This window comes from Marmota flaviventris, chromosome 8, assembly GCF_047511675.1.
Source record: "Marmota flaviventris isolate mMarFla1 chromosome 8, mMarFla1.hap1, whole genome shotgun sequence".
NCBI classification, from domain to species: Eukaryota; Metazoa; Chordata; class Mammalia; order Rodentia; family Sciuridae; genus Marmota; species Marmota flaviventris.
In genome coordinates, this window is record NC_092505.1 from 7,292,284 (window position 1) to 7,313,344 (window position 21,061).

At 45.3% G+C, this 21,061-nt stretch overlaps 1 protein-coding gene across 9 annotated transcripts in view; it reads left to right on the forward strand.

Annotated features, from left to right (window-relative positions):
• The window catches only part of Hlcs (holocarboxylase synthetase), a 196,124-nt gene extending 176,531 nt beyond the window's left edge, over window positions 1-19,593 (forward strand). For all 9 annotated transcript variants that reach the window (XM_071615050.1, XM_027929202.2, XM_071615048.1 and 6 more), the window contains 5 exons: window positions 6,660-6,727; window positions 8,080-8,240; window positions 11,895-12,009; window positions 14,372-14,585; window positions 16,151-19,593. In XM_071615050.1, coding sequence (XP_071471151.1) covers window positions 6,660-6,727; window positions 8,080-8,240; window positions 11,895-12,009; window positions 14,372-14,585; window positions 16,151-16,322 — 730 coding nt within the window. In that variant the 3' untranslated portion in view covers window positions 16,323-19,593. The remainder of the gene's footprint in view (window positions 1-6,659; window positions 6,728-8,079; window positions 8,241-11,894; window positions 12,010-14,371; window positions 14,586-16,150) is intronic.
• The last annotated feature ends 1,468 nt before the right edge of the window (window positions 19,594-21,061 follow it).

The window sequence follows — 21,061 nt, forward strand, 5'->3', positions numbered from 1 at the left end:
TGTGGGTAGATGACTCATGTTAACGTTTGTGAACGCTCTTCACTGGGAGCTGGTCCACCCTGAGTTGAAGATGACAGGTGTATTTATGAGCTCTGAGCAGCCTGAAAGATGGGTTGAGAATGTCCTGTGGTCTGAAGACTTCTGGGGGAGGAGACAGGACATGGTCTGAGTCCAGTGTGCTGGGGTATAGTTAAGGCTCACCATCAGAGGTGAAACCTAGGATCAGCATCGTCATGGAGATGTGGCCAAGAGATAGCTGGTAGCTGTGGGCACCATGAGTAGTTCAAGCTTCCTTGCCTGTGTGTGAATTCAGCAATGGCACTAGTCAAAGGTGGAAGGCCAGTGGTCCCAGACATCTGGTATTAATGGCGAAGTGTCAGAGTAAGAAACAATGATTTGTGTCCATCTTGTTGAATAATACAGACCAACATTAATAAGTGCTTGACTTACTGAAAGGGTTCCTTATTCTAGACCCAAAGAACTCCGTCCTTTGAACAGTGGAATGGGTTAGCAGGAATGTGGATGCTGTTATGACGTTGGAGGTGAGGAAGATGAACCAAAACACACACACACACACACACACACACACAAGCTGTGAATGGTTGGAATGCTAGGAGATATGAAAATCAAACAGGCCCTGAGGGGGGTGGGGGCTGACCCGCAAGCATGCATTTGTGGAAGTGCAGGTGGAGCCCCAGTTTGGGGAACACACAGGCAGGAGTGTGATGACGTCATTCTCAGACAGTCCAGATTCCCAATAGTCATCCTGTTGGACACCAAAAGAGGAAAGGGGATCTGAGCTTAGGCATACTAAAAAGGAGGGTCGGTGGGGGGCTGTGTGGCTTTCAATGTCAAATCTAGAACATAGCGGAAGAGTCATTAACAGACTGTCACAACCAGATTCTCGCTGACCCCTATTATTCCTAGGCGACAGCCTAAACAAAGTCCACAGAGAAGCTTGTTCCACCAGCAGCTCATGGATTTACTAAGTGGGTTCAGAGCTGCTAGAATTGGAAATGAAGATTTAGGTCCCAGTTGCTAGTAGTGTGGGTGTGTGTAGGCCCGAGACATCAGGAGGTGGCTAGACAAGAGAGGCACCATCTTAGAATTTTTGAAGAGACCTAAAACACACTGTCCCCCCCCACCCTTCTCACATACCCTCTACATCCCAAGGAGGAAGAGGTCACAGGAGGCCTTCTCTTCTCTTGGCAGGGAGAAGAGCTAAGGTGTGCCTGTCAAAAACACTTTGTGTATTCCATTATATTTCATTTAACCAGAACTGTGCAGAGTTTCCATCTGTAGGTGACTGCGGGGATTTAGATGGAGATCATATCAGCACTGGAGTTTCAGCCCAGATCTCTGATCCGGAGTCTCTCTCTACTCTACCTCCGTGTTTCCAGAGTTCCTTGGGAACCTTTCATTGGCTGTCAGCATAGCCCCAGTGCCTCTGGGCAATACATGCTCCCCAGGACCAGCAACTTGCCCATGCACCCAGCCTCCAGGTCAGCAGTACCTAGTCAGAACAGGGCCAGGTCCACACCAGGCCACGTCCCCACCCTGCGCAGCCTCCAGCGGCCACTCCCTATTATAGGTGGGGGTGTGTTTGTAGCAAAAACCACTGTTCATTTTCTTCCAAAAAACAATACAGTGCACTCTTGTCTAGAAAGCAATTAATAATAATAATAATAATAATAATCAATTGTACAGTTCAAGTGAAAACTTTTTTAAAAAATAAAATATCTTGATATTTTGTATTTTTAGCTTTAAAAAAAAAGTACTGCACAAATAGAATGATTGGTTTTCACAATGTAAAACACTTAAAAGACTATTTTGATGGGGGTCTGGGGGCTGTAGCTCAGTGGTAGAGTGCTCGCCTCGCATGCGTAAGGCCCTGGGTTCAATCTTCAGCACCACATACAAATAAATAAATAAGTAAAATAAAGACACTGTGTCCATCTACAACTAAAAAAATATTTAAAAAAAAGACTAGTTTTGAATTGGGGGTTGGCACTCTTTCCTTCAGGCCGCACATGTGCCCACGGGCTGTGATGGATGCTAACAAACTGTTTTAAAAACCAAAGTAAGTCATGAGCCCTTGGACTGCCAGGGTCCCCTTGCCTCCCCTCTTCTGGCCCACTGGTGGAAGACCTGGGGGCAGCCTGGGAATGTATGTCTCTAAAGCACGCCGAGAACCAAGGCAGAACCAAGACCAGGTGCCAAACGTGGGGGAGGAACAACACAGAAAGTGCAGCTCACTCCAGGCGCCCTCAGGCTGGGGGGCTCAGGGGTCACCAGACTCCCGCACCCACCCCACCCGGAAGGAGACTCCAGGGACTGCCTGGGAGCGGGATCCCCTGGAGGGAGGTGGGGTTCCTTCCTCCAGAGAAAGCTGCTCAACATCTCTTTAGGAAAGAGGCTGTCCCTGCACCAGGGCACCGCATAACTGGGCCTTGGCGTGCTGCCCTCGCATGGGGAATGGGTGAAGGACAGGCATGGCCCGTGTTTCATGGGGGCTGCTGGGCGACTCTGGAGCCTGGGAGAGCCTCCTGTGCCCTGCTCTCACATGATCTCTCCAGAGAGGAGGGGGCAGGCACCTCACCAGCAAGTGAACTGGTGGGTGAGGCTTACCCTACGTAAAAGTTAAGTTTAAATAAATCTTTTTATAAACAATGTCTTTCCTGATAGTAAAATAGCTGCAGTCCAAATGTTGAAATATTGGAAATTCCAGAAAAAGTGTAAAAAAAAAAAAAAAAGGAAATAAAAGTCTCTTGGAATCTAACCACCCTGACATTACATAAAGAAGAGATTTAAAGCATCATTTAATTCTACCTCTATCCTCTGGAGATAACCACTGTTAATATATGCCCTGTATTCTTCTATAAAGACATACTTTATATAAAGGGAATCATATTATGCTACCAGTTTTTAAGACTTTAAAAAATAAAGCTTATGGATATTGTGATAACTGTTCATCTAGAACATCATTTTAATAGCTCCAAAATAAAAATTTTCTAGTCCTCAGGAAATTATCTTGTAAGACATGTCTTTGTGTTTGTTTTTTTTAAAGGAAAAAAATTCTAGAGTATATACTTAAAAGAGAAGAGGGACTTACCGGGGTGACTTATTTTCCGCTTTTTGCTTTTTAATTTTTTTCAAATAATTCCTTAAGAAAACCATTTAATGGTTTAATGTGGTGTTCCTCAAAATTTTTTAAAGTGTATTTTCTAACATCAGTGGCATCATGGTGTGTTAGGATTTTGCACCCTGAGTGAACCACCTGATATAGTCCAGTGGCATTTGCCCACGTCACTGAGGGCTGCAGGGTACTGTATCATGTGGGACCCAGGTGCTTTTTCATCCCTCTATGGTGGACCATTTAGCTTGTTCTTGAGTTTTCAAAATGTATCAGTAATGCCACCACAAATAGTTCCATGCCTGAATTATTTTGTTTTCCCATCTGAATACTCCTTAGGAGCCAGTTCTAGATGTGTAGTCACTGAGTCAGAGAATGTAAAGATTTGTAGGCTGCCATTCATACAGACAGACTGGTTTTGGGATTTCTGCTCACTGGTTACCATCAAACAGGCTCTGACTTGTTAGCTGTGGAGTGCTGCAGATTAACCAACCATGGGTGATTGTCTGGGTTATTATTAAAGCAGATCTTTTGGTCTTAGTCCCTGAAATATTTATGAATAATTAATTACTGATATTATATATAAACTTAAAAACTATGCTTTTTAATCCCCCCAAATTAAAAATAATTCTTAAATTAAAAGGTAATCTGGGGCTGGGGTTGTGGCTCAGTGGTAGAGCACTCACCTAGCACATGCTGGGTTCGATTCTCAGCACCACATAAACATAAGTAAACAAAGGTATTGTGTCCAACTACAATTAAAAAATAAAATAAAGGTAATCTATCATATTAGAGACAGTTTTTAAGAAAGAAAAAAGTCATCCTAATATAACCACCATTACCATTTTACCAGGTCTCTCCCTCCCTTTTCTAGGAATTTTACATAGAAGGAATAAAGTATAAATCTTGCTCTTTGTAACATTGTATTGCAGGTTTGGCATCCATGCTGCTCTACAGTCTTCCTAACTGTCATTTGTAACAAGTACAAATTGTTCCATCAGTTTAGATACCATAATTCAGTCACCCATTCCCCCAGTGAACCCTTACGTCACTTCCAGATTTTTCCTTTCCCAACGCTGTGGTGAATGTGGACTCTTCCTTAGGCTTAGATCCTCCAAGTGGATGGAATAGGTCTGAATTTAAACTTTTGTTCATTCAGAGTTTTTCCTAATTCTTCCCGGCCTTCTGGATGACTCTTAAGTATGATGACTCTTAAACATCCTAATGACCAGGTGGAAATCAGGTCTTTCCTTTGGCAGAGCCCCCCTGGGCCACCGCGACTCACTCAGTGCCCAGGGGACAGGTCTTTCCTTGGGTGCCCCTTTGGTACAAAGGTGAATGCACACAGTCACCACTCACAGGAACCTTGCCAGCCAGGAAAGAAAATACACCAAGGCCGGGAGGTCATCGTTATGTAACCTTGAATTTTTTTTTTCTCCTTTTGTAAAGGTATAAACTATGAAGGATGGAAATGCATTTATGGTTTCTTTTTTCTGCTAAAGCAAACTGCAACAGCTTTGTTTTCAGAAATGCAAAATTGACAAAGTTCATAAATGCTTCTTTGTTGACTGTAAGCCTTGTGGTTTGGCCCCCAGAGTTATCTCAGATAGCACAAATAAATCTGGCGGCCTCCAGTTGTCTCAAACTAAGCATTAGCTCCTTCCCCGGTTGTCTCCCTCCTTGCAGAATTTCCTCTGGGCCTTCAGCACACAGGCTCAGTCCTCTCATTAATATGCCCTGTTAACTGCTGCCAAACCTCTAGCAGTTGAGTGCATGTGTTCCCTTAATCATTCCTCTTTGTTCTGGAAGCTTGTGTTTGGTTTCTGAACCACCCTGTTTCCCTTCACCCCCTTCCACCATCACCATCATTAGCGCTAGCATTTGACCATCTCCTGTCTGTTTATTTAAAGAACATCCTAGATTGCCTGCAATCCAGAGAGCCTCTGCAATCTGCTCACAATGTGCTAAATAGCCCCCAGCCCAAGCCCTGGGCCTCAGGAACCCAGGCGAAGGGTCGCTGGGACCCTCTAGAAAGCAGAGGTTCCTGGAAGACAATGTTAACTCCCCACACAGTCAAAGACTCCTTCTCAGGACTTTCTGCCAGTCCAGCACAAGAAAAGGACGCTTTATTCTTGGAGCCCAGAAGTGCATAGGCACACCCCATCTCAATGGGTTATTCACGGTGTCCAAGAGAAATACTTGCGGAGCTGTGTTCCATGTGAGATGGAAGTGGATCGGGCCCCTGGATGGCTTGCCCAGAGTGCCCAGTGCCCGCCCCAGCAGCACAGGGGAGCACAACTGTCCCACCAGACAAGCCTTGCCCGGGTGACCTGGGATCTCCTTAACAAGTGAAGGGTCCTCAGGGCCCCTCTGAGCTCCACCAGCAGGTGGGGCTCTGTGAGTCCTTGGGTCACGGGAACACTGTTGCTTTGCTCTACTTTTAAGTATTTTTCTTCTTTTCCCAAATTCAGACATTTGGGAAGTTCCATGCAATTTCTTTAACCTGTTGGACAGGAAGGAGAGCTGCTGAGGGCAGGGGCTTTCTTTAGAGCCCCTCTCTCCTCACAGGGGTACTGTGGAGCCCTGGAGATTGTTCATTGGAAACTTTATGTTAACACAGAATACCAGCTCTCCCTCCTCCAGGCCCTGCCGCTCTCAGAAGAAAATACTGCAGAGTGTCCCTCCCAGCTGCACTGCAAACGGGCAGACTTGAATTTTGCTGGGAGCTCTGTGTGCTCAGTACCAGATGGGCAACTACATGGAAGACAGAGGAAAGGTCCAACACATAGTTAAAATATGTAGAGTGTAGTTTGGAGGAAATTCTCAGAGTGAGGGGTTTTGTGTGTTTTTGTCTTTTCTGGGAAAAAAAAAAAAAAGCTAATGTTGACTCCTTAGGTGGAGATGTGGTGCACTTTCCTCCCGATCCCCCAAAGGGAAGTTTGTATTCTTTTAAATGAAACTATTTTAAAAGCAGGACTAAAGCCTAAAATGATCCAGGTTCTCCCAGGTTCTCAGAAGGTGTAGATTTATTTACTATAGTTAAAGCATAATTAGTTCTCAGGGGATGGTGTATCTTTTAAACGTCTTTATTGCCACCATATTGGTTTTCTGAATAATCAGAAACTTCTGTTGTGATTGTGTACTGGTGTTTGAACAGAAACTCACCGTAAGTAGAAACAAATGTCAGCAATTGCTAGTTGTCACTTGAGCAGAGTGCATGCACCAGAGGGGGAAGAAAGAACTTGGTGGAATATTCCTAAGACAGATCATCTGACCCAGTCTTGAGGACACCGACAGGTGCCTCTGTCCCTCCTCTGCGCTCAGTGCCCTCGGGCATTTCTTCAGCTCTGGTGGGCATTCTCACTGCAGAGGCTGTGAAGGAGGGCAGAGCCCTTCCAGCTGTGCGACTCCACTTCCTTGGCCACACGCACACTGGTGAACACAAGCCCTGTCCCCTCCTGTCGGAGCTGGGCTCCTCCTGCACGATTCCCTGTTCCAGCTGACCAGTTTTTCCCACCGTTTGCAGGTTGATGTTTGAGATGCCACAGGAAATGGGCTTAATTGCCATTGCAGTCCGGCAAACCCAGGGCAAAGGTCAGTCATCTTTTGTTGTTTTTCTTTGCTAAAATCTATGATTCTTTTGGCCAGAGAGCCCACTGATCTTGTGTGCTGATCACTGAGACAACTTGAGTTGGAGTCTTTCCCATTTTCACAGCCCTCTGAAATGGGGCCAGAGGGAAGGAAACCGTGTTGGGAAGCGTTAGCCTCAGCAGAATCAAAATACTCTCTCAACGGCCGTGTAGGTTGGTCATTCGACATTTGCTTCTGATGGCCTTAACAACCACGGGCCTACATTTTGTAAATTCTTCTCTCTGATGTGTTCTGGTCTTTGCATTTGTAAATCATAACTGTGTTAGATTTATTTTCCTGAAGGTCCTCCCGAGGGTCCTTCTGTGTCTCTAAGTATCATGTGGAAGGGCTTCTCGCTTGTGTGGATTCCCACCCTAGCCAGCACTGGAATTTTCATGTAGTGGACACTAGATCAATGATCTTTTGCAAAGTGACCACAGAAGCAGGGTGCTGCTTGGGCCTCTTCCACCCGCTGGTCTTGGAACAAGAGCCTGGATCCTCCAGAGCCCATGTGCGGTCTGCCCCAGGTTCCTTGCCCAGTGTCTGCAAGAGACACCAGCAGGTTGGCCCTGCCCCTCCTGATCCCCAGCCAGGCCCACGGAGTATACTTTTAGCTCTCAGAGGCTCGTGTAGCTTTTTCAGAAGAAGCAGAGAAATAAAAATCTGTTATTTTGCACTTATTCCTCTTGAACATAGCTCAATAAGAAAAAAAAAAATGATTCAAAACTACGGGACTCAGTATGGTGGGTTTTTAAAAACATTCTAAAAGAACTTTGATTAATCATACTTCTCATTCTGATCATTTTACTTTCCTAAATTAAATTTTAAGAAAAGTAACAACTCAGAGAGTTAATGTTAGGGGTCGTTTTTTTAAAAACTACTTTCTTGAGATAACCAGCATGTGGTATACAGTCCCCCCACTTGAAGCAAACTGCTGTGGTGTTTAGTGATGTTCACTGGATTGTGTGGACAACCCCATAACAGGATCACTTTGAAAAAGTGGCTTGCAGAACTTCTCCTGGATCAGTGTAGACTGCTCCAGTTTCCCAGCATGTCTGTCTTCACCCTGTGACTGGCAGTGAGAATGAGGCAAGCCCATGTTCAGACGCTGTAAGATTCAGTCATCAGAGCACGAATGATATGCCACAGGGACAGAGCATGATGCTAATTAAGGGAAACCCTTTCAGCAACACAGCTTCAAGTTTTACAGTGCCCTTCTGATTACTGAGTTCACCCCAGAATACTAAGTGGGGCACTCTCCCACCTCAGAGCGTCCATTTGGTGAAGCACTAGATACCCAGTGGTCTGTGTTCCAGGGCGAGGACCGAATGCCTGGCTGAGCCCCGTGGGCTGTGCCCTTTCTACTGTGCTGGTCTCCATCCCCCTGAGGTCTCAGCTGGGACAGAGGATTCCGTTTGTGCAGCACCTGATGTCCCTCGCCGCTGTGGAGGCAGTGCGGTCCATTCCCGAGTATCAGGTACGTGTAGTTCAACTCCCTTACCTTCTTATTGAGCCTGCAGAGCTCGGCCTGTTTGGTTTGTGGCATATGTTTGCAGAATTGGCAGCTGGACTTGAACCTCCACCTGCCCTTTGCTGGCTGCAGAGTGGAGTTTTACGAGCACCACCAGGTGTTTCTGCCGGCCCCGCCAGAGTGCCTGTGTCCTCCAGAATGTTCTGTCCTTCCTGTTTGTCAGCTTTCTTGCTTTCCTTTTTTCTTTCTGATGGAGTACTGGATGGGAGCTATTTTTCTGTGTTTTCTGTTAAAAAGTCTTATTTTATGGACTAAAAAAAAAAACCTTCTCTTTTCCTACCTGCGTTTACCATTGTCTCTGCTCAGCAGAGCTACCCTTTGCCTACGGTTGACTGAGTTCAGCATCCAGGGTTGTCAGTCACTGTCTTTCCCAAAGTAAGGACAGAGGTACCTGTGTCATTGTGACTGAGGGATGCTTTGGTGGCAGTTATTAAAAAGACAAGGAAAAGAGGATGATGATAACTGGAGCCTTTCCTTCCCTGCCTCCCTGCATGCCCCCCAAATGTTCCTGCAAGGATTTCACATGGATATAAAAAGGAGGTCCTCCCACTCCCTCCCACCTGCAGTTCTCATGATCGTGTGGGTTCCTGGAGCAATATGTTAGGAGCAGGACTCTCAGAGAAGCTGAGGTCCTCCACTGGTATTTAAAGAAAAGTCCTCGCCATTGCCTCTCACCTGCCGTCCCCTGTGGCCACGACTTCACGTGCACATGCGTCTCTGCTGTCCCCTGGGTGTAGATAATTCCAAAGTCTGTGTTCCCCACAATATGCTGACGTATGCTTATTACCAGACACTCAGTGTCCCCACTGTCTGTTGAGTTGGGGGCTCCTCAGACAGTCACAGACCTTCAGGAGCCAGGTCTGCAGCACCTGAGCTGCATACTTCTCAGAGGAAGCTTCAGAATCCAAAGCTCCATCGTGGGAGGAAGTATTGTCAACCGAGCAACAGGTAATGAGTCTTAGGAAAGTAAGTTAAATACTGAGACTAGAATCTTAAATGAATCTATTCACCTTTTTCAGGGCTTTGACCTTGTAGTCTTACTGGTTAACTTAGCAGCATTCTTTGAGCTCCTTCTGTATACAGGGCTGTTCCAAGTTCTGGGGGCAGCAGGCTGTGGGGAGGGAGAAGGCTTGCCCTCCGTGGTGCACCTTAAGAAACTTCTACCAAGGTTCCCAGCCTGTTTCCACAGTCATCGCCTCAGCACCCCTGTGTGTGTGATTTGGATTTTGAATTGAATTTATTTTAATATAGCCTCATTGGCCTACATAGAGCCACTGTTCGATGGTTGAAATGGCCCCAGCTATGTAGAGTTCACTTTTCTTGTGACCTTCACTCGGGCTTCGGCTGGCCCCTAGTTAGATGTTACATCCGCGTGGAAACCAAGACCAGACCCAGGCACATCACTGCAGGGCCCACCTCCTTCCAGAGCTTCTGCGGGAGGCCTGCTCCGGCTCCCTCTGCTCCTTCTCTCTGTGACATCTGCCTGGACTCTTGCCCATCACTTCCCCCCATCCCTGCTCCTCCCTCTCCTCTGCATCTTGAGCTTCTGCTCACCCTTCAAGACCCAGCTCAGGGAGGTGCCTTCCCCGAGTCTCTCAGTGGTCCCTCCTTCCACAGCTCCATAGTACCTTGAGTGTCTGAACCACTTTTCTGACATTGCCTTGAAGCAGAGTCCTGTGGGCTCCTGTTCTGTCTCCCATGAAGTTCCAGCTGTTTGAAGGCAGGGTTCCTGCCCCTTGGGTCCCTACAGTACCGAGCACACTGCTTTAGCCACGGGAGGATCACAGCAGCTGTTTGAATCAGTGATTGGGAAAAGAAAAACTAAGAACATGGCCTGTCTCTGCATCTCGGGATAGACGTTCTTGTTTGTCCTCATGAGAACCCAGAATTTCTTAAGCTGCTTCATTTCCCGAACAAAATCGGAAACCATGAAGCCTAGCCAGAGCTGGCGCTCAGGGCCAGCTCAGAAAAGCTGCCGCCCACCAGGCAGAGGAGCCATGTCTGAGCTATGGGAACTCTTTTGTCCTCCTGTGGAGGCAGAGGCTTGACCGTGCCACTGTGAGGACACAGGTGGCAGGAAGAGAAGAGAAAGAAATCCCTTGGAGAATTGGGAGAGTGACAAAGGCTCAAGTCTCCAGCTCACAGGTTTTCTAGAGGAGCCTCTCAACCTGAGGCCTGTTGATGATTTGCTGGCATTTTTGTCCTCGGGCAGTGCTGGCCTGAGGGGACATGCAGCAGCAGCCCCGCCTCCGCCCACTAGATGCCAGATGCCTCCCCACATTGAGAACCCTGACTCGAGGCAGAAAGGAGACATAAAGGTCCTTGTCATTGAAAGGTCCCGTTGTGAGCACCCCACGTCCTGTTGGTGCCTGGGCTGCTCCTGCACTTCTGCTCTCAGCCCAGGCTGCTGTGCTAGGACCGCAGAGCTTCTAGAGCAGGGGAGGTAAGAAGCCTGTCAGAAAGGAGGGCTTCACAGGAGCAGCAGGCCCCACGGCACAGTGTTGGAACCCAGGCCTGGCTGTCGGGGAGGCCTGGTCTGAATCCCAGCTTCACACTTCCAAGTGCTGGAACCTCAGGCAGCCACATAATCTCTTCCATACAGACGAGACTAGTCCCAGCAGGCGAGTTTCGTGCTGAGAAGGGGCTCGGTGCTGTGCCTGGGACACAGTGCAGGATGACGAGCCCCACGGGACCTGGAGACCACCAGCTGCTCTCTGGTCTCTGGCTTCATAGTGCCCAGTGTCTCTTTCCCAGCTTCACGTCCCCAGAGGAGCCTCCTTTACCCCACGTGGCCAGACCTAGCTGCCAGCCTCAGGTCTGAGCCTGGTGGCTATGACGTCCACATGGTCCAGTCCCGTCTCTGCTCATATGGGTGGTGAAGGCCCGGGTGGTCTCGCTCAAAGCAGTATCTCCTCTTGGTCCATTCTACTGTGACCAGGGCACAAACAGATCCCCAAGATGGAGTGGCAACGGACCACATGACAAGTCCACTTCTGTTGTCCAAGTTGACTGTTGGAAGATCTTCAGGGTTTTCTCTAATAACTCAGTAAAACAAGTCCCTCCTCTGGGTCTTCATAGCATTCTGCTCAAGACACTTCTACAGTGTCTCAACAATGTGGACTGAATCAACCAACATTCATGATGCTGATAATTCAGGGGCATGTTGTTTTTTGAGCACGATCTTTGGAAGGGAGTGAACCCTGAGAGTGTCCTTCTCTTCCTGCCCCCTGCACCTAGCACGAGATACGCACACCTCGCTGGAGGCTCTTGATACTGAGGTGATTGATGAACTTGACTCACAGGAGGCATCTTCAGAAAGTGTCTTTGATGATGAAAAGCAGTGATGGGGTGTAGGGGAGAGTTCTGGGGTTTATGCTAAGTATGTTCTCTAGGTCTCTCACCTTCTGGCCCCAAGAGCTGCTTCAATATTGAATTGTCCCCAAGAAGTGATTAGTTGTCTGGAAAACGGAGAAGGGCCCAGGCGAGGCCCCTGATGCAGTAGTTTCAGGAGTATTCTGCTCATCTTCTTTCGGCTCAATGACTCCATCTGATCCCTCTGTGTCCTGTGATTGCTTCATTAATGTGCAGATTTTCCTTTAGGATATCAACCTACGAGTGAAGTGGCCCAACGATATTTATTACAGTGACCTTATGAAGATCGGAGGAGTTCTGGTTAACTCAACCCTTATGGGAGAAACATTCTATATACTTATTGGTAAGTTTTTAAAGCCTTTCCATTTGCAGTTTTTAGATTAATAAAACACCAAAAATTAAAACAGCTCATTCATGCCTACAATGGGAAGAGCAGATTGTCAAATGGGATAACTTTTCTGGGTCTTATAGAGCATGGTAATGTGCAGAGAGGACCAAGGTGGTCGAGAGCACTTCCAGGGCTTAGTATTTCCTGACTAAGGCCATGGAAACCACCAGATGGTATCACATCAAACAGGTGTGGTTCTTATCCCTCACACACTCCAGCTTATCATTGAATTTGAAATGAAAATAAACAATATACCATTATGTAATAAGAAGGTTAATTTCTAAGAGTTCTCCTGCTGACCTTACATTCTTTTTTTTTTGGGGGGGGGGTACCAGGGATTGAACTCAGGGGCACTCGACCACTGAGCCACATCCCCAGCTGTATTTTGTATTTTATTTAGAGACAGGGTCTTACTAAGTTGCTGAGGCTGGCTTTGAACTCGTGATCCTCCTGCCTCAGCTTCCCAAGCTGCTGGGATTACAGGTTTGTGCCACAGAGCCTTGACCTTCCAGCCATGAAAGGGTTGCCTTCTTTTTAACCTTTCAAAGCAGTTGCAGGCTGGTCAAGGTGGGGTCCGGAATCCCCGTTTCACCTCTGCATATTCAGATCAGGCAAGAAGAATGATTCAGAGTCATTTCCAGAAGTTCTTAGGTCCCTGTTCATCTAACTGCCGACATGCCCCTGATGCCCAGTAGAATTTAATTGGTGTTCAGAAATCAGTAATGGACAGAAAACATGTGACCATGTGTTGAAGTGCCAGCCAAAGAACACAAGGCTTATGTTTCCAGCTCTGCTACCAACTGGCGGTATTATTCTGGGCAAGCTACTTCATAGTTTACAGCTCCGTTGCCTATCTTTAAATGAATTATTGAGGTAGATGCAAAAATTTCCAAGTGGTGTTCACAGATATCAAAGAGGCCTGGGGATGGCTTTGGAATTGAAGAAATTAATTTAGTTTTGGAGCTAAAGATTTTTGTCTACAAGGGGGAATGAATCCGTAGCTTTTACTAAATTCTTAAGGCCACTGGAGGCTAGGGGCAATCTTCAACCAGGGAAAGATTCAGAGTTGTCAGCAGGGTGTTCTTTGGTCCTTGGAAGGACAGAGCCTAAGTTGACAGTAGTTAATGTCACTAATCTTCCTAGGACTTTCAAGTTTTTGAATGCAGGGGAGATTTTCAGCATTGGATCGCTCTCAGTTTAATGCTCAGCTTTCAATAGGTGCTTCAGATATGTTGCTGGATAAGTGGACAAAGGCACAGCTGCAGATCCTGCCCATTACCATAAATACTTGTTTTTTTTCCCCAGTGCAGTTTACATTGCTTTGTGTTTTAATAACTGAGATATGCTTTTAAAAATCAGAGGCTAGCCCATCCATCCCTTTACATTAATAAAGGCCAAACATTTCCTGAAGAGTCCTATCACTATAGGTGTGTCATTGCACCTGAAGCAAATGTTGTGGGGACTTTTTTCTTAGAGGCACTGACCGTGTGATGGCCTTGACCTAGCTCTTGCAGTCCTGTTTTCTTATTTAAAACCTCTTAGGTTGATTCAGGGACCTGCTGCAGGCTGAGGTTGGGCTCCTCTGAAGTCACCACCCCTCCCCCAGAGGATGGGAGCAGTAAGCACAGAGGAGCGCATTCAAACACCACACCTAGGAACTTGCTCCTTTCCAACAGCAGAGCCTCAGCCCCAGAGGCTTCCGAGGATAAAATATTAGTTGTGTTCTAGGGATGTCTCGTGGCAAAGGTTTGAAATCTGTGAATCCAGAGTTTACGCCTTAAGCCCTGAATAAAATTCTCTCTCTTCAAGCATGTATTCTCTCTATTCAAGTAGGAAAATAAATGAATACTTCATTTTGGGCTGGATACAGAGCACAATTCCTAGCTAGACCACATGAGAGTCGTTATTTCAGAAATAACACTAAGTTCTGCTGCAATAATAGCTTCTGCTTAATTAAATTCAGTGAGATGTGACTTTTCCCCCCAACTTCTTCTTTCTAGTGAAGTTGAGATGGTCCTCACTTATATAGGAAGGATAAAAAGGAAGATGGTCTCAGAGATATATCAGTCTCTATGTAGCCAGAGACAGTAGATATGAAATGATGATAAGGAAGTGAAACAATTATTGTAGGGCTGGGATGCAGCTCCGTGGTAGGGCATTTGCCTGACGTGGGACAAGGCCCTGGGGTGGATCCCCAGCACTGCAGTAACAACCACAAAACAATCACTAACTTTTTCCAGGTGGTGAAGAGGAATGTGTGATACCATCAAGATGTTGAACTGCTCATTTTATCAATTATTTGTTTATTTTTGCCCAGGCTGTGGATTCAATGTAACCAACAGTAATCCTACCATCTGCATCAATGATCTCGTCACAGAATACAATAAGCAGCACAATGCAGCACTGAAGCCCCTGCGAGTGGATTACCTCATCGCCAGGACGGTGACGGTGCTGGAGACACTGATCCACACGTTCCAGGACAAAGGGCCCAATGGTGTTCTTCCCCTTTATTACAAATACTGGATACACAGGTCAGTGCTCATTTGTCTCCATTCTTTTAAAATTCCTTGGTTAAAATAGTGTCTTAAAACAAGGCCCTGGATCCTGGTCTGAGTAATTAGTTTTCACTTTCATGATGGAGAATCCCAGTGGGCACCACCATAGTGACCAACTTTTAGCGTTGCCAGGAGTGGGAACGCAGGCATCTCATACCTCCCGGTAGGATGTGAGGGGAGGACACAATGTTGAAAGTGTTTAAAATCAGTTTATTATGTTCTGAGAGAAAATGATCAAAACATCTAAGTGGTGGAATGTTCTAGAACAGTGGTTCTCAAAGTGAGATCTCCAGGAAACAGGGGCAGCCTCATCTGGCAACTTGTTAGAGAGGCAAATTCGCAGCCAGGACCTACTAAATCCTGGCTGCACACTGTGTGCGGATGGATGCTCCAGGGACTCTCCTACAGCTAACCTTTGAGAACCTCTGAGGTGTAATGAGCAGCCTCCACCCTTGGAAAGGCAGTGTCTTCAAACCGGCAAACAAAGAGAAGGCCGAGACTTGCTGGAGATTAAAGAAGACTAAAGAGGAGTGATAGGTAAACGTGTTGTGTTTAGAGGGTAGCCATTGAACATGGGGAAATCTGCACAAAGACTAGCTACACATATATGAGATAGCATGTATCTAATATGTACAATGTACATTAGATATCACTAGTGTATCAAGACCGGATTTCTCGAGGGTGACAGTGGTGTTATATGGTTTTATAGGAGATTGTTCTTCTTCGCAGGAGATATATGTTAAAGTATTTAAGCATGAAGTGTCATGATGCCTGAAACTTATTTTCAATGATGCAGAAAAAATAAATGTGTTTGTGTGTGTGAGAAGAGAGAAAGCAAATACAGAAAATGTTATTATTTGGTATGAATATAAATGAAGGGAGATGAGGTTTGTTGGACTGTTCTTTCAACTTTTTTATAGGTTTGGAATTCCTCAAAATAAAAATTTGAGGGGCTATAGATGAAACTCAGTGGTAAAGAGCTTACCCAGCATATAAGGTCCCCAGCACCATTAAAAATAAATTAATAAATAAATAAGTAAATAAAAATTTTAATGATACAAAAGTAAAATTAAGGTATGAGGGAATTCTCCATTCTGAAAACAATTAACAAGGATGTAATGAACAGGTACATCTGGAAAATATTCAAAGAAAGCAAGATCAGAATTAATTTCTCTTGTAATTGATGTTGTTCAGCTTTATTTTGTAAGACCAGTCTTTTATTTTGACTCAGCCTTCCTGCCCCAAGTCTCAACCCAACAACCCAGAGAAGTGGCACTGTGGCCTTTGAGGGGTGGAGGGGGTGAGGGAATCAGCAGGGTGATCAGAATTGGGAGTGTCAGTGGCTTAAGAGAGTCCAACCCACCAACCACCCTGTCGTTTGAGTAGTAGTTAACCAGTCACCTGGGACCAGGGAAGGTCCAGTAGCTAGCCTCACCCTCTCCCTGGGACCCCACCTTTGCATAATGGGATAAACACTCAGATACTTGTCCGCAGCCAGCCTCCCACTGCACTCCCAGTGACCTGCTGTGCTTCCTTTTCAGCGGTCAACAAGTCCGCCTGGGAAGTGCCGAGGGGCCGAAGGTGTCCATAGTGGGCCTCGATGACTCCGGGTTCCTGCAGGTTCATCAGGAGGGCGGTGAGGTGGTGACTGTGCACCCGGACGGCAACTCCTTCGACATGCTGCGGAACCTCATCCTGCCCAAGCGGCGGTAGAGCAGGAGCCGGGTGGCGCGTGTCTGCAGATGGCAGGGGCCTGGCAGAGCCACACAGGTGCTCTGCGGGTGTCGCTGCCACCTTTCCTCACCAGGGGAGCTGGAAGACTCATGTAGAGTTCTAGGTGGATTTTTTTTTCCTCCCTCCAAGTCATTTCATAATTCATTGTTTTTTTTCTATATTTCTGGGCTTTTCTGGTTATTTTGTGGTTGTTATTTTATCAGGTATTTGACGGTACTTCTAGATAGAGGGTTGACAGGTGGAAGATTCAGTGTAGGTAAAGCCCCTCGACAGGTGTGAAATCACTCTTCCCCTTTGGGCTTGAATTTGTGTTTATTGGGGGGGAAATGTTATGTGGAAACAGCAAAGGACTAAGTCAGATGCTCTCCCAGGAGAGGAGACCTTTACCACCAGGCTATTAAGAAGCAAATCAAGGGCTGGGGCTGGGGCTCAGGTGTAGAGCACCTAGCACTTAGGAAGGCGCTAGGTTTGATTCTCAGCACCACATAGGAATAAATAAATAAAATAAAGGTATTGTGTCCATCTATAACATACATACATACACACACACACACACACACACACACACATATATATATATATATATACACACACACACACACACACACATATATATATATATATATATACACACACACATACTTACATATATATATACTGTAGATTTTAAAAAAAGGCAAATCAAAACATGGCAGCCCAGGCCAGTGGTGGGTTAGAGGTATCTGATCACTGTTCCTGAGCATCCAGGGAGAGATTTTCCCACCAGAACAGACAGTGGCACTTAATTATTTTACATTTGTGTTTGTGAAGAAAAGAGAAGGCAGGCTTCCAAGAGTTGCTCTCTACTGTGGTGGCCCCGTAACCATGTCTGCAGGCTTAGAGAGGCATCCAGCTGGCGTGGTCGCAGTGACTTGTAGAGGAAATCAGTCAAGTACTTCGACATTATTTTATGTGCTCTTCTTCCCAAGTTCAAGTTTACTGCATATTCTGAAGAGATTTGATCAAGTTCAAGATCTTTTAAGCATCGGTGGGGCACTGCTTAGAGGCAGGAGTAGATGCTTGGGCTCTAACAGCTGGAGATGAAGGTTCAGTCTCACACTCAGGGAGGATTTTTAAAGCTTTTAAACCAATTTCAGGCTCATTTCAAAATGTGTAGCATTCCTACAAGACCACGCAGTACACAGAGGATCCAATCCATGGCATTGCGTTTGTAAGGTGTTTTGCCCCCTGTTTCCTTATATTGCCAAGAGAGAAAATGATGTTGATACTGAGTGCCATCAGTTCAGAGAGAGAGAGAGAGAGGGAGAGTGTGTGTGTGTGTGGGTGTCTCTCTCCATGTGTGTGTGCGTGTGTGTGTGTGTGTGTGTGTGTGGCTTTAAAAGAAAACCTTCAAAATCCAATGTGCTAAAAGTCTCCATGGAAGAACAAAGGGAAGGAAGCCTTTGTACCTTGGCCATTTCCAGATGTACCCACACTTTTTCCACACAGCTCCTATCTCTGTTGAGCGTATGAATCACACCCATTACTTTTCAGCCTTAAAGAGCCAATTTTTGTCCCCTCTTCTCTCTTCCTGCCAGTCCCAATTGAAGTTAGTGGAAAGAAAACTTGATGGAGCCCTCAGCTTTGAACAAAATCCCCTCATTGTAAACTAGCACCGTCTTTATCCAGGTCTTACGCAGTCAGGCTAATTCCAGAAACTTGCGGTTTTCAGTATAAAAATCTGTCTACCTTTAGTCAGACACAGACAGCCCCATAGGAGGAAAAAAATAACATGTTTCATTAAGTACACCAATCCAATATGTGTCTTTTGGAAATGTAACTTTTTTTAAAAAAGAACTTCAAAAGTAATTTTTGCAAATAAGGCTCCGATTAGAATTATTTTTCTTTAAAAAAAAAAAAATCACTTTCTCTTAAATGCCCAGGTCTTCTTTTGGAATTAGTGATGAGTTAAAATAAAAGTCACACCACCCCAAAATTGGAAAATGGACTCACCCTTGAGAGGGAGTCTGCAGAATATCATCAAGGACAAAGATCTCCAGCTAATGTTGCAAGTTTCATTTCTTAAACTTTGTAATATAAGGCCAGTCATCCCTCAGAGCTGGCGTTTTGAATTTTGAATTTCTTTGGGGGATTATTTAATGAAAAACATGCTATGTTTTGTTTTAAGCTGAAGGCCTATTCTGGACAGTTCTGCTTTGGGAAAAAAATGTTATCATTTAATTTCCTTTCTGTAAATTAAAACTAATGAAGTGTGGCCATGTCAAAGCAGCCGGAGATGTTGTGGGCGCACTGCTTGGCCTCAGCAATTGAGCTTTTTAAGGGTACTCTTGCTCGTCAGGACATCGAGTTGTCTTGAGGGAGACAAAATAGACATGAAGCAGATGCTATGTTTTCCATAAACCTGGTTTTGCCTCACACAAACCAAAGACTTGGAATTTCTGCCGAATGCAGAGAATGAAGGCGTACAGTAGAGCTGGGGCAGTCTGCCAGAGGCTACCCACACTCTACAACTGGGGGATTTCTGTGCTCAGCAATCTGGCATCTCAAGGAGCTTTAAAGTCTTCATGGAAACTTTGTGTTTCCTCATAACTTTTCATCCGTAGCCACTAAACTGTAGATCACTAGATTGTCCCCCAGTTTCATTGAGTGTCTCTAGGTTTTGTTAAAAGGCGAGGTATCCCCCCTTCTGGACTGGTGAGGAAATGCTCCAGAACAGGACACAGCGGGAAGGGGCTTTCATATGGCCCCCTGAAGCCAGGTGAGCATGCTGTCAGGGACGTAGAGGAAGGAGGAAGGATTTGGGTCTGGTGGATCATGCCATAGAACATCGGCATGACCTGACACGGGAGCAAGTAGCCTGCCTATCCAGCCTCGGTGAGGGGTGGATGCACAGGTCTGTGAAAGCCAAGGGACTGCAGCCTCTGGTGGCCCCTGACCCCCAATATACTGTATGATGGCCTCTCACTCTAGTGTCTGGGAGCAGCCAGCCTCACAGAGTGCAAAGGAGATTCCAGAGAGGGCCAAGAGGAGGCCAGTGGGGCTTCCCTTCTCTCCATCTGCTGGCTCTCACAGACAGGAATGGCAGAATCTTATTTCCAGGTCATTACTATGCATCTTTAAAATAAAAGGAAATGTAAACCTTTGCTTTTTTTTTTTTAGCTTTTCAAAGAATCATCTGTGAAAAGAATCATTTTAAACCAATGCCTATAAAAAGCAAGTCTACCAAAATAAACTCTATGTACTTTCTCTATGTTTTGAGTTTGTTCGTATTTCTACTACACATTTAATTTTTTAAAATAGGCACTTGTTTTAGTTACAGTATTTTATGTTTATATTTAAAGACTTTTTTACAAAATAAATTAAATGTTTTACGTAATAAGGAATATGGATGTATTTCTAAATATTAAGAAGCTTGATGTGTTTTTGTTTTTATGTATTTTTGACAAAAGAGCAATCTTGTTATTCCAAAGAAAAAAATTAGCAAAGGTTAAAAGAAAACAACAACAACAACAGCAAAGCTTTAGTGGTGATGAGAAAGAAATCTAACAACTTCTAGATTCTGTTCTTTTAGGGCTTTTCTTTTGTGAAAACTGTTCAACTTTTGTCAAAAGCTTTCCCCCCAAGATTTTAATCTTACATAGCATATACCTAAGCTCAGGAACACATTGACCCATGCATCTTAAATAACCAACAGACTATGATTCACCAAAATTTTAAGCTACTGTAATTTTATGGCATTTATTTGAAAATGTTCTTTGGCTTCCCATCTTATCAGAAGTAGCCCCCACAGTCTACTTCAATGTACACTTCCAATAAATTACAACCTGGGTGAATTTATGTATGGACCATTGGAAATCCCGCCTTAGTTGGAAGGGGGGGGGGGCATGCCTCACAGGACTTTTAAAGGGATGAAAGGGTGGGGGTGGGGGCAATAGGGGCTCTTACAGATTTCCTCAGGGCCCTTCACACCCACTCACATCCCTGCAGAGGTATGAATGGAATGGCTTTTCTAGAAAAGGGCTTCCAAGAATATAAAGGAATTCCTTTCCCTGGGAGGCCCCTTGGAGGGCCAAGCCAGTCCTGAATTGGGCTTATGTCTCAAATCCATTTGATCTGGTATTTTTGTCAACATGGTACATGTTAGGGCCCAGTACAATTTTTCTTCTTTTTTTTTTTTTATCAAAGGGAGGCATATTTATTAAAATGCTTCCTCTTCCCCTGCTAGAGCCTCACAGAAGTCGGGGAACCGCGCCGGCTTCAGTGTGCAGACTCTTGAAGATGGAGGGAACAATATTAGGTTGCCGTGGTAACTGCTTGCCAACTTTGCATTGAGCCCCTGCCGTCTTGAAAGGGGCTTTGAGAGAGGAATCCTCCTTCCCGTTCTAGGCTGTGAAAATTCTGATATTTGTTCAGATGAGGAATTTTCCACGAGCACACATTTTATCTTTAAGTACACACTCTTGGTTAAGTCTATTGACACTGTCATTTGTTCCTCAGCTATTGACCTGCTCCAGAAGGCTTCCTGATTTGTGTGTACTAAATATAGCCCCAAAGGCTAATAACCAGGTTAGGGTTAAAACATTTTGTGGTACTTTATTGAAAAATGTTGGTGATGTCTCCCATTAATCAAACCTACACCTTGCAAGAATCATGGTTTAATTATGAGACTTGTGACCATAAAAAAGAATACCCTTGGCTTCTTTTATGTGTGTACACAC